Source organism: Perna viridis, chromosome 7 (genome assembly GCF_037379345.1).
Source record: "Perna viridis isolate PV_CMFRI_1.1 ecotype Kerala chromosome 7, ASM3737934v1, whole genome shotgun sequence".
In the NCBI taxonomy this organism is placed as follows: Eukaryota; Metazoa; Mollusca; class Bivalvia; order Mytilida; family Mytilidae; genus Perna; species Perna viridis.
In genome coordinates this window covers 27,735,337-27,749,604 of record NC_142451.1, presented here as the reverse complement: position 1 = coordinate 27,749,604, position 14,268 = coordinate 27,735,337, and the positions used below count along the sequence as shown (strand labels likewise).

The following is a 14,268-nucleotide window of genomic DNA, read 5'->3' as shown; positions in this document are numbered from 1 at the left end:
ACTCTACGACAAATGTGATGACTTTTCATTCAAAATTGTCAACTTTCCTTTCATCAGTGGCAACATCCCTTCAGCACCTGCATATGGAGTGTTCATATCAGAAGTCATACATTATTCCAGAGCTTGCCGAAACTATGCAGACTTTTTGTATCGCACTTGAATTCTAACAAATAGGCTTCTGGAACAGGGTTATGTTGCTACAAGATTGAAGTCATCACTTAAGAAGTTTTATGGTGGTCATTATGAACTCGTGGATTGTTATGGTGTATCCAACTGCACCATGAAAACTGATTTATTCGACAGGTCATATTTTTCCTTTCCTCGTTTGTTTACCCTGGACTTGACTTTTTATCAGCAACTCGGCTGGTGTTTGTAGAAACGCAGAGAACGCTTATCCTACTGGTGCACCTGGTCCATGCTCCCAGTTTTTAGTGGAGTCCTAGTTGCTCATTTGCTTTTGTTACTTTGTATGTATGATTTTAGTTACTTTATGTTCTTTGTTGTGTATGTCATTTCCATGTCTGGTCTTTGTCCCTGGATTACATTCTTTTGATTACCGCTATAACCTTGGTTCCCTTGATTACTCTTGCATAATTTTGGTAATTCTGTAACTTGGCTGCCAGATTTCCAAATCAATGTGTTGGTTAAAGCTACTGTTGCACATCACTTTGATGTCTATCATAAATCTTACAGATAATTTAAAATTCATGTATTTTTAGCTTTGAAGTTGTACATGTACAAACTATTTAGTATTAAATAGTTGAATAGCATTTGATGTCAGATAATTTTTTTTAAAAATATATTTTTAAGCATACATTTTATACATCAGTGATTTCCAATTTCACTTGAAGGATCATCTTCTAATGAAATTTTCAGTTTTATATAAAAAAATGTCAATATATTATTGTTTCCTGTACTGAAGCTTTTGAAATGGGCATAGTAATCCAGGTTAAAAAAAAGGGGACACTTTAGCATGCTAGACATGTTAGAGGTAAATTAGAAGGCACATCATGCAAGAATTAAGTCTTTGTTGGGAAAATTTACGGAAAACGACAGGGCAACTGCCCACACCCAACACCCTCAATAGCGGACACTATATTAGTGTATTGTGAAACATTTTTAATGAAAAACTTACATTATGTGCATAGCAGCAAATAAGTGGCTACTTACAAGTATACATATATTTTCATCTACTAGCACCTTGAATGTCAGCTGTACTTTGTCAATAAAACTATGTACTTGCTATGTATTCTTTGAATAATATCTTTCAAGGTGAAACAGCCAGATGATGCTTCATGGTTGAAAGTTGTTCCGACTACTAATAATGGGTCCACTGAGTTAGTACAGTTACACAAAGAATCTGTAAGTAAAAATACATAATATGCATTTGTACCTGTAGGTTAAGTGATAAAAATGCAAATGTGTTACCATATAACAAAGTACGACGGCAATATAGGTAATAAAAATAATTTGCCTTACTCATGTAACTAAATGTAAACTAATTTGGTTTTGTTGTAAATCTTTTTCTTTTATTTTAGAGTTTTTTACTTTCAAATTTCATATTTCATAATTCTCAAATATAGTTCACTATCTTACTGTTTTAAAGTTTTCTATATTTAAGGTCTAACATTCATGAATTTGTCTTAACAACAACAACAAAACAGAAAGAAAAGCATTATTGATTATACATGGACTTTAAAGAGTCTCATGTTTAAATGCATATTATGTTGTGTTCTAAACCTCAACCAACCCTTTCTTTCAAAAAAATTAAACCATCAACCTTTCATGAGTCAGAATTTCTTAGTTTGACACAATTAAAAGTTTTCATAATTATTGTACATGTATAACCCCATTTTTGCAGTTTAGTAACAAACGTAAATGTTTTCTATTTTTGCAAGCCACTGGAATTTTTAAAAAAATAATGTATTTAGCTTTGCCATTTATTAAAGAAAACATTACAATATAAAGGTTAGATTAAGCACTTCATAAATGACCAATTCTAAGGTTCATATTTGATAATTGAGTTCAATCATATGTCTAACTTGTTTAAATGAATTTGTTGCTCTTGTATCACTAGTCTTCTACACCACAAGAGCTTTGGTTTAACTTCCAAAAGACCCGCTACATTTATGACAGAGAAGAGAAGAAACAATTTCAAGCCATCCCTTTTCCAGTTGATAAAACTGTTAGTTATTACATGGATTCGAAAGGGTATCTCGAAGAGCAAGAAATTAAGCATGCTGAGAAATTCTATGGAAAAAATAAGTGAGTTTTGTTGTAAGAAGTATCAATGTTCTTACAATTTATTGGCAACTGGATGGGTTTTTTTTTTGTAATTGTTTATGCTGCCTGATATTTTATATCTCGGGCCATAAACGGTGATAAACTTAACATCTGTCTAAAACATACCAAAAGGAATACAGGATATGTACGTGCACTGTGGTACATTGTACCATGATGCTGGGACTATATGATAATGTATACAGTTTGAGAAAGCCATTGTTTTCTACTGCCTGTAAAGTAAAGTCGTCTTAAATGTAGCTCAACCTAAAAAAATGCTGCTCAAGTAAAAAACATTGAAACAGTTATCTTCCATTTCATAAATGTCAAGATACGACTCAGAAAAAGACTGAAATTTTAAATATAAATCTTTATTTTATAAGGACTTTTTTATGGACTAGCAGCTCTTATATATGAATTTATTTATACATCTGACTGTATTGTTACTATAGTTATGCAGTGAAGTTGGGTGTAACACTGACAAGCTTGTGTGATTCAATTTCATGAGGACCACCTAATTTTTTTCACAAATTTTTCATTAACATTTGAATGACTGACTTTTTTTTATTATAGAATGGAAATGGACTTACCTAACTTTATGGAATTGTTTAAAGAGAAGGCCACAGCACCATTCTTTGTGTTCCAAGTGTTCTGTGTTGGTCTGTGGTGTTTAGACGAGTACTGGTACTATAGTGTATTTACATTGTTTATGCTTGTGGCATTTGAAGCTTCACTTGTTCAACAGCAGCTAAGAAATATGTCGGAAATCAGAAAGATGGGCAGTAAACCTTACCCAATACAGGTAATTATGTCTCACTCTCACCATACCCACATTTCGGTGGGGAGACATGTTTTTGCCTTGTCTGGCGGTCTGTCTTTTTTTTTTTAAGTGCAACTCCTTGGAAGCTGCGGCACCAAATTTCATGATTTTTTTAAGTAGTTTTCTATTATGACATGATATTTGGTTGTGCTTATCAGTTTTGTACAAAAATATACCCCCACTCAATGAGTGGGTGGAAACTTGGGATAAACTTGTATGTCCGAATTTTGTTGCATTTATCTGGAACTCAAATATCAAATTTGGTGTGTGACTTTATATAGATGGGTCATAGGTTGTAAGCAATTTTGGGTGCTGTCCAATATCAACTTCCTGTTTCATGGAACTTTGCCTTTTTTTTCAATATATGGTGTGATAGAGAAAGTTTTCCTGACAAAAATCTTTGCTCCCAATGGATGGATTGAATTCAAATTTAGTATGTATCTTTATGTAAATGGGGCAGATGTTTTCAGTGTATTTGTTGCTCTCTTATATTAACTTCCTGTATGAGGTGGTATATATCTAGCATGACAATGTGTGCAACTTTCTGTTTTTGGTTCTAATGCAGTTGATAAGAGGTTACTTGTTACTTCTTGATATATGTGTACAACATACCAAAATTTGCAATATTTATTATGACTGATATTTTTGAAACAACAGTGAGCTACAAGTTACCAAGCTCTACCTTTAATGTTAGAAAAAGATGGTGACATATGTTGTCATAAAAAAAATTAACACATATTAAAAAATTGAATTACTTCATTTAGGTTTATAGAAATAGAAAATGGAGACCTGTTATGAGTGATGAATTATTACCAGGAGATATTGTTTCCATTGGTGAGTTTATGCAGTAGGTGTTGAAAAAATTCAAAATACAAAATGTTCATTAAATGTTAAGTGTAAGTTTTTGTGAGAATCAGGCAAAATGTGAATAATCAGAAACATGCAAATCAAAACCTAACAATATAATTTCACTCAAGGATTTGAAAAGGATATTATTTTATCTCTGCTTCACTGGATTTTCTCAGAAATTTTTTAATAGAATGCTAGAAAAATGAGATTTTGACAGTCATCTGCCCTTGAAATGTTCATTTTCGTTGCATTTCAATGAAACTCAATTTACTAAAATAATATAGAAAATCTTGTCTTTTTTCCTTGCTTCTGATGGTGCAAATAGTCAAATTAAACTTTCAAATGGTGGTTTTTTTATATAATGTTTCACTCACTGTTTTATTCTAACAGAGACTGACACTTTTAAAGTATTATCTGTTGTATTTCACTTAAAGTTTCTCAAAGCTTAAGCAAATCATAATATACATGTTTAAGTGTATGACAAATTTAAGAGCCCATGGCACACAATCTCTGCATTCAAAACTTACGCCAAACATTGTAAAAACTCATGCATGATATGAGAATTACTAATGTACAAATGTATGTTTATTTACAAGTTGAATATTTTAGTTTGTTCTCAGAGCCACATATTTTTATGTCAGTCTGTTGAGTCATAGATCTTTGGTACATTAAATAATTACTGTTTTAAATGAATATTTTTTGTTACAGTCTTGAAAAGAACATTGATTTTGGCTTTTATGATTATTTTTTATGGAAGAAATTATCAGTGTTCCATCATGCCCTATGATGCATTCTGTGATATAAGGAATAGCCTTTATTCCCAGCCTTATGGATGTAGACCTAAGATGAGGGACATAAATATTGAAATCAGTGATATGTTTGTATCATATTCAATCTCACCAAAGCCTATCAAGCTTTCATTTGAAACAGAATGGAATCAATCAAAGTTATTTTGATGCTTACAAGAGATTGATGTACAATGCTGAATACAAACATGCCAATGATTTGTAAGAGTTGTGTCCCTCTCCTTAGGTCTACCTCCTTAAAAAGTGCTATTTTTGTGTGTTCATTATACAAATTATATGTCTACAAATTCATAAGGTACAGGGCTACATGCTAAGAACTTTAATTAAAATATGTTTTTACCTGTGGCTCAATGTATTCTTGCAAGGCCGATCACAAGATGACCGAGTTGTACCATGTGACATGTTGTTATTACGAGGGCCATGTATCGTGGATGAAGCTATGTTGACTGGAGAGTCTGTTCCTGTTATGAAGGTAATGATGAGGCCACTCTAATATAATTTTTGGTTACCAGACTGTTTTTCATGAAAAGAAATATTAGGAAGGAAAGTACTTGCTCTTAAAGAAATGATGAGGGTTCTGATTTCCCTGTCTTAAGATAAACAAGGTAAGCAAGGTTCTATTTTTGTTTGATGAATATCACAGCATATAAAGTAGGTTTTCATACATATTTAAGAATGTTCACCATTTAAGATCAGCATTTTTTTTACTTCTCTGGTTTTATCCATTTCGTAGCATAATTATTATTGCCTAGTAACCCTCATTTTTCTCTTAATAATTCCATAAAACACAACTTAAAATGTCATTTGACAAGTTTCCATAAAATCCTTGTTATATATTCAGGGTTTTTGATGGATCAAACCTGCATATACAAAACCTGTGAAATATCAAGAGAAATTCTTTTCCAATTAAAATTTCAGATGCTAAGATCTCAAAATAGAGCACACTGACCCATCATTTTTTATACTTAAATTGTTGAAGCATGAAAGATCTTTATAGTTTTCATAACCCTTTAAAATCCTTGTTATTCTGAAACTGAGCACCAAACATCCTTAAGGAATACTTGAAGGTCCATTGAATGAAGAAATCAGGTTTAGTTGACCAAATACAGCTTTTTCGTTCCAACTATATGCTCATTGAGGAGGATTGTACTAGATATGAATACTGTCAACAGACATTTTTTTGATATTTAATGAAATACTCAGTCCATAATTCCAGTAAGCACAACTCCTTCCTTCCTCCCAAGTCAGGGTTTTGAGTCCACCTTCGCTCCCTCAAACCCCTGACATCACTCATTTATATTTAGCAGAAATCGTCCAGTGCCATCTAGTGAGTTATCATAATTTAACCTGGATCCAACATCCAATTAAATCACTCATAACAGTAATTCGCCAATATAACTTTCAAAATGGCTACACATTATAACATTTATTTTTTGTTAGACTCTAAACAGTTATCATTCTGCTTATATTGAATCATTTGTGATATCTTACAACTATCAGTTACTATATATATATATATATCGTATCGACCATTACATTGTGTTATTGTTTACATTTCCACTGACATTTTATGTTAAATCAATTTTCGTTGGTGCTTCATACCTGGAGAAGTAGTCAATCGGAATTGACTGGAGGATACCTGCTAAATATGAATGAGTGATGTCAGGGGTTTGAGGGAGCGAAATTGGACTTGAAACCCTAACTTGGGAGGATGAACTTCTCCCAAACTGTTCAATGGATATCAGTTGAACTATATGTATGTTAAGCATTATATATTTATTACTTTTCATCTTCACATGCTAAAATGATTTTTCTATTTCTGTGAACCAGGAGCCTGTTGAGAATTTAGAAAAGGACCATGTACTGGATATAGATGCTGACGGCAAATTGCATGTTCTGTATGGGGGTACTAAAGTTGTACAACACACACCTCCGAGTAAAACAGGAGCAGGTCTTAAAGGTATTGTGGTCATATATGGTCTTCCTGTAGGTCTTTATATTCTTATTCTACTGCCTTAGTGATCTCATGATAGCTTGTTTGTTTCAAGTATGGCAGGTGCCAAGTCATACCAAAAATTGGTAGTCATTGCTTCTCTGTCAAAGCAAGCAGCATATCAGTGATAGAGTAATGACTGGTTGGATTGGAGTCAGAATAATGTGTATGAGAGGTGGGGGTTGACTTATTATTTCCTGCTTGCTGATACTAGCACAAAAATCTGGCTCAGCACGTAGGACTAGTACAAAGCAGGGGTCTATTCAATTGAATAAAATTCTTGAAATCGTGAAATGCATGAAATATCAGGCATAAGGCATTAAACCACAATCAATCAATCAATTAAATACAAAAATGATATTTCAAAAATAGGAACTTAGTATTCTTTGCCAAAATTTAGAATTAAGAATACTGAAATACCGTATGGCAGGTTATTTTTGCAGGTGCAAAATTGGGCAATTTTTAGGCAAAAAAGAATGTGAAAATTTTTGCCAGTTCAAATTTAAGTGGATGCTAAGTGGTGCACTAATTACTGGAGCTCACAGTAAATATTTTGCGGAATTTATTTGGGGTTTTCAGACAGACCACTCAAGTGCACCCTGCAAAAAGAACCCACTATATGCTATATTACTTTATGATTCATCGAACCAATGTTGTGTGTATATCATTGTAAGTCTTCTTTGTTATGCCAACACATTCACTAGCTATAACATCCATATGTATGTCTTTGTTATAAGTTTTAGCTTTAAATTCTTTATTAACAGTTATGGAATAATAAGTTGTACAATTGGTGTTATTTAGTGTATTTCCTGACTGACTTTTTAAGGTAGACCTAAGGTAAGGGACACAATTCCTACAAATCATTAGGTCTCACTAACCACTTCCAGGTCAAATGGCCACCCCCTTATGTAGTACCAGAAACACACTGAACCTAGACCTAGAAACAAGCATTGTAAGTGCATTATTAGTGTATATTCTGATTAAAAGTAGTCAAAATGAAGCTGAGAATGTGTACTTTAAAATCATATATGTAATTTACTACAAAAGTGTATGAATATTGTTTACATGTGTGAGTAATTTGCCTCCATGCTGTCAGTTAGCAGAAAAGGTAAAAATGTTGGTTTTCAGTATTTTTTATCCAAGTGAATTTTGTGATGAATTTCTACTGACATTGTACCATTAGAGTAATTTTGAAAGCCTTATTTTCCAAGCTTTGCAATGGCATGCAACTTTAAGGTGTCATTTGTCCTGGGAATTCACAGTGAAACATTGAAAATTACTTTTTTAACATGTAAAGTAATGGAAACGTTAGAAGTGGTTAGTGAGACCTTAGAATTTTTGTAGTCAGCAATTTACATCTGTCTCATGTAAGTATCAGAGTAACTTGAATCTATTTCATTCTGTCTCATATGAAAGCTTGATAAGTTTTGGTGAAATTGAATATGATACAAACATATCACTGAATTTAAGAGTATGTCCTTTACCCTAGTTCTACCTCCTTGACACCATTGTAAAGTTTTGGGGTAGGTAAGGGATCCTATGTCCTGTAGAAAACATCTTTTCTGGTTTTAGCAATATTTAAAATATGTTCATCCCTCTAAATTCCTCAAAATTATGTTTTACAGCAAGTGATAATGGATGTGTAGCCTATGTGTTACGTCACAGTTTCAGCACCTCCCAAGGGAGACTACTGAGGACAATTCTGTTTGGCGTGAAGCGAGTTACAGCCAACAATCTAGAGACCTTTTGCTTTATCCTGTTCCTTCTGATCTTTGCCGTCTCTGCTGCCTCTTATGTGTGGATTAAAGGCACAGAGGACCCAAAGAGGAATCGCTACAAGTTATTTTTAGAATGTACCCTAATATTGACATCTGTAGTGCCACCAGAACTACCTATAGAACTGTCTCTAGCAGTCAACACCAGTTTACTAGCATTACACAAATTATGTAAGTTTAATAACCCAGTTTGGTTTCTTTAAATCTTAATATTTTGTTTTTCATTTGCAAATAATGGCTCTAATTAAAAGAATTCAGCTTGAAAATGTTATGCCATGATACGTAGTGGTAAGAGGGTATAGTTTGACCCTTACCTCTGTGTATCTTTCCACAAGAAATGGTATTCCAGGCCTTTGTTTTTTTTTTATCCTTCAGGATCAAAATACCTTATGTCACCAGTTAATGTCAGGAACTTCCCTACTGTTTCTGAACAAGACACAGAATATAGGCCATATTTAAATCCTTTTATATCAATTAGAATCTCTTTCATTCACTGTAAATATGCTTCAATTTAGCTTAATAACATTCTAATCAAATGAAGATATTTGGGGGACTTCTTTTGATCTTGAAAGATGTTAAGTAGCATTTCACATAAGAATCATGCAAATGTGATACATGGTTAAAAAACTACAATATTTTTATTTTTGATATTTTGTTTAAAATGCATAAATAAACTGAAATTAACATGTGCTTTTCATATAATCCTTGTTCTTAGGAAATAAAAATGACAAAGAATGTACTGTGAAGTTCAAAATTAAGGGAGATAACTCTGTAAATGATACTAAAATACAAAAGAAACTGTTAGATTTTTAATGTGGATTTCCTCCTATAGACCTACATGTATAAAACAACTTAATAACAAAAGTGAAAATATGTAGTCTTTTTTTAGGTGTATCACAATTTACAGAATTTGCATGATTCTTACAAAGACTGCTACTTAGTAATAATATGGCATTAAGGAATTTTTTTTTCAACATTTTTCAAAAAGCATTAAATGTGTTCAGCATATTCTATTTAACACACTTATCAGTCAAAATCTTCATTTTTTGTAATTGATAAACAATTAACCTTAGTAAAATTGGTTAGAAAATTCATAGTGATGAATTTAAATCTTAGGTTCTGGTTAAATAACTATATTTTCTGTGAAAAATATGAAGTAATGAAATTTGTACATGAAAATTTGCTAATACATGTACTTTAAAAAATCTCCCACTCAAGACTGTGTCAGTCGGGAAAAATCTGCAACATGAACTGTTCTAATGGTTAACAGGTATGCATATTTCTGAATTCAGTACCGGGTATTAAAGATTAACATTCTGTTTCATTATGTAAGAAAAAATAGTTCTTAAGAAGCCATCTTTGTAGGAATCATGCAAATTCTGTCAAATGCGATGCACCCCAAAAAAAGGCTACACATTTTTATATTTGTTATTGAGTTGTTTTATAGGTCTATATTATGAAATGTATAATTATTCATTCCCATCTGTCTGCTCTTAGAAGATACTCCACATTGAAAATCCAACAGTTTCTATTTTATTTTAGTATCATTTACAGAGTTATCTCCTTTAATTTTGAATTCAGCGGTACATTCTATATAATTTTTATGTCCTAAGAACAAGGGTTATATGAAAAGCTAAATGTTAATTTCTCTTTACTTTGGCAATTCAAACAAAATATCAAAAATAAAAATATTAAGGCTTTTCACCCATGAATCACATTTTGCATGATTCTTATCTGGAGTGCTACTTAATTATATAGGAAATGCAAAGTTTTTTTAGTATTTTACATCATGTGATCTTTGAAATTGAGTGTGTACTAATGTTTTCACAAGAATATAAAAAAACTATAGTGCTAACAGTATTTTGATTCTCAAAACCTTGTAGATATTGACTTAATTTTATTTCATATACTTTGAGTCTAAGAATTCCATAAAGTCTGAAATATTCTATTAACAGAAATGTCAGGATAATAGTAAGATGAATAATGTGATACTCTGGTTAAAAATGAGACCTAAAGTTAGCTTTTTACTTTGAACTTATATTGTATTTTTCCCATTGGAAAAAAGTGTTAAAAATCTACAAATACAAGTAGTAACTGAATGATATTAGCATTTAAGGTAGAAAGTAACATCTTCTCCAAATTTTATTTGACCTCTTTAACTTTCTTGGAATTTTATTCAGTGTTTAACTTTGATAAAAGAAGCAAAGTACCAAAATATCAAAATTTAACAAATGAAACATTTTGCTGATTTTTAGTGAGTTATTTCCCTTAGGGGATGTGTACCCTCCTTAAACTATGTCATCACATTATTTATGATAAATTGTTGAATCCTTTTGTAATTTGACCAGTCTTCTATTTACAGATGTGTTTTGTACTGAACCATTCCGGATACCATTCGCAGGGAAAGTAGATATTTGTTGTTTTGATAAAACAGGGACGTTAACTGCAGATGACCTTGTGGTAGAGGGTGTTGCTGGAATCAAGTAAGATCTTATAAAGGACCTTATCCAGTGCTGCAATTTTTACTGACAGGAATTATCATTTTTTTTAATACCTTCAGTTTTTTTTTTTTTTCAAGATTTAATTTATTTGGAATCATAATATTAAGGATGATTTTCTCACTATGTAGGCTTATGTTTAATTTTGAAAGTCAAATAAAAAATGTTTTATTTTGTACAAAAAATTACTTGCACAAAGACTTCTTTACACAACAACAAATTCTAAATGTTTTCATTTCGTCTAGAATAATGTTACATGAAAGTTTCATATAGATAGCAGATTTTTTTTCTACAATTAAATTTTGTACTACATTGCTATTGTTCCTTCTGATCCATATTTCCTTGTGTTTGCTTCTTTTAATTATAATACAGAAATAAGCTTGGCCAGTGAGGCTTTATTGGTAACTATTTATGTTTTTGCTTCCTTCAATAGTAGTTTTTCACTATATTTAAACACCCATCTTCTTTTAACAGTGGTACAGAGATAGGCCCAGCTAGTGAGGCTCCTTTGGAAACTCTCCATGTTCTTGCTACCTGTCACAGCCTCGTCATGTTAGATGATGAACTGGTAGGAGATCCACTGGAAAAGGCCACACTTAAGTCAATTGAATGGAATCTAACTAAAGGTTTGTTATCATTGTAACTACAGTTAAACCTGTCTTAAATTAACTACTTTTGGACGTTTGAATTGGTTTGGTTAAGACAGGTGTTCAGTTTATCTTGGTTCAAAATACATTTCAGGTTATATAAAGGGACTTATAAGAAGGTCTGGTTTAGACAGGTTTTGATTATTTAGGGATTGGTTTAGACAGGTTTCATTGTATATCACTTGCAATATAGGGTAACCAATTTCAAGACCCTGCATTATTGCATGTAGTTAATTATAAATTTTTATCCCAGAAGCAAATGAGTTTGATTTATGTTACCAATTACTTTGCCCAAAAGGATATTTTTTTTACAGAAGAAAATTTCAGAATTACTTATTTGACTGTAAACTTTGAATACCATTATAATGAAATATATCTTAAGGATGTTTCCTATTCTATTTAAGAGTAATAAGGAATTCAAAGGATTGTGAAATCTTTAAGATTTTTCACGCTAGAACAATAAGGGTGCACTATACAGTTACATTAAGGTGCACTGTTTCGCACACCAAGTTACCCCGGTCAAATTTTGTAAAACTTAAAATTGAAAGTTGAAATTTGGTGGATGTATTGTTTAAATGTAGTGAAGCATTTATACATAGACAGATGTAATATATGTAATGGTAAACAGGTGTAATTTAAAGGAAGAATGGTATCCGGAATGTTTCAGTCCCCTGCCGTATTAGGTTCTCTCCTCAGCATTAGATGGCTGATTTTCAAAATACCTTATTGCGCACGAACTTTTGGAACTAAAATTGTGAGAGAATGAATCAAAAAGGGTCTTATTATTTTTACCCTTTTTTCCACCTACTCCATGCATGCTTTCATCCTGTGGTAGTGTCTAAGTGCCTGATATTTTATAAAACATAGTAATTGGCTGTTAGTTTTGGAAAGGCACCCCTGATTTGTACTAAAACTCAGCAATATTTTTTTCAGTATGTTACCATGGCTACTGGATTTTATAACAATAATCACTAAATTACTCATAAATGACTTGAACCTCCACACACCAAGGATTTCAAAAATATGCACTTTTTTATGACAAAACACTAGAAATTTCTGTGCAGACTGCCTCAAAACAGCTTTATTTCAACAAAATGAGACCAAATTTTCAGAAATGACGTAACTGTATTGTACTACCTAAAAGAAGAAAAATAGGATGGGTCAGCGTGCTTGTTTTTTGTGATATAAGCATGTAAAATTTTGATGGGGAAAGGATTTTTTAAAGATTTTCTATAGGTTTTGTGTTAGTTTGTTTTTTTCTTTTAAAAACACTGAAGAAATAACAAGAATTTCATGAAAACTTCTTAAATGACATTTTAAGGTGGTTGCATGGCAAAGTGCTCACATCTTGTGGAAGAGGTTATTGGTTACACTCCTTGACAGGCCAAAGATTTTTCAAGTATTTGTTGCATTTTCTCGTTTTACATTCAGGAGAAACTGTTGTGCCACAAAAGAGAAAGACACATGGTTTGAAGATTTACCAGAGATTTCATTTTGCCAGTGCTCTGAAGAGAATGTCTGTGATAGCAGGACATACACCTCCTGGCAGCAGTGAGACTGAATATATTGGTGTTGTAAAGGGAGCTCCAGAGACACTACAATCCATGGTAAGTGATCTATTTGGTTCCATATGGCAATTAGTAGAGGAAATTTTAGCTTACAGTAAAACCTGTCTTAAATAAAATGTGAATAAAAAGAAACATATTTCTTAATTTTTAAAACTCCATTCATATAAGTTTAAATGCATTATGGATCTACCCAGTATGGTAACTTAATTCTGGTTGAAATTGAACAAAACCTTCTGTCCTAAATGGGGTTTGGTGAAACTGATTTGACTGTACACTCTTTACATTTTAAATCTTAGTGGTTAAGATACTAGGAATCTGACACTTGTGTGTGTGCATGTCACCCAAGGTTAAGATTTATCTGTCTAACTTCACAGATCTGATCAGATGGAATAGATTTTGCCAAACATCCTAAGGATGTTTACTGGTCATTTAAGAGTAACAAGGATTTCAAAGGGTTGTGAAATCTTTTTAAGTTCTTTCATGCTAGAACAATATTGGAAGAAAAATAGATGGGACAGTGTGCTCCTTTTTGAGATACATGTATAAGCATTTGAAATTTTGGTCGGAAGATGATTTCTCTAGATTTTCCATAGGTTTTGTCTTATTAGGTTTTATCTTTTAAAAACACTGAAGAAATACAAAGGACATTTATAAAATTCTCCCAAATAACATTTTAAGGTGTGTTTAATGAAATATTATAATAAAAATGGGGGTCACTAGGCTAAAAATATTAATGCTATGAAATGGGTTAAGCTAGAGGAGTCCTAAAATTTGAAAAAATGGCTGAACATGACCAGCGAACATCCTTTGATAAAGAAATGTGGTTACATAAATTCACAACCAGTTTCCCATCTGATAATAACAGTAGTGTCCATCCCTATGAAATTTTTGAATTATATAGGTTAAAAAAATCAAAACATTACTAAGTTATTTCCTTGATTACCCATATGAAATTTACAGAGCTGAAATTGATATACCTGTATGAATACCAAAAAAAAGTCCCCAATTAAGGAGGTAGACCTACGGTAAGGG

General features: G+C 32.1%; 1 protein-coding gene across 2 annotated transcripts in view; it reads left to right on the top strand.

Moving 5' to 3' along the window:
• The window catches only part of LOC148612120 (endoplasmic reticulum transmembrane helix translocase-like), a 43,437-nt gene that overhangs the window by 7,087 nt on the left and 22,082 nt on the right, over nucleotides 1–14,268 (top strand). For both annotated transcript variants that reach the window (XM_088593250.1, XM_088593249.1), the window contains 10 exons: nucleotides 1,273–1,362; nucleotides 2,078–2,265; nucleotides 2,854–3,082; nucleotides 3,865–3,934; nucleotides 5,121–5,227; nucleotides 6,586–6,715; nucleotides 8,374–8,694; nucleotides 10,886–11,006; nucleotides 11,496–11,647; nucleotides 13,100–13,275. In XM_088593250.1, the coding sequence (XP_088449376.1) occupies nucleotides 2,198–2,265; nucleotides 2,854–3,082; nucleotides 3,865–3,934; nucleotides 5,121–5,227; nucleotides 6,586–6,715; nucleotides 8,374–8,694; nucleotides 10,886–11,006; nucleotides 11,496–11,647; nucleotides 13,100–13,275 (1,374 nt within the window). In that variant the 5' untranslated portion in view covers nucleotides 1,273–1,362; nucleotides 2,078–2,197. The remainder of the gene's footprint in view (nucleotides 1–1,272; nucleotides 1,363–2,077; nucleotides 2,266–2,853; nucleotides 3,083–3,864; nucleotides 3,935–5,120; nucleotides 5,228–6,585; nucleotides 6,716–8,373; nucleotides 8,695–10,885; nucleotides 11,007–11,495; nucleotides 11,648–13,099; nucleotides 13,276–14,268) is intronic.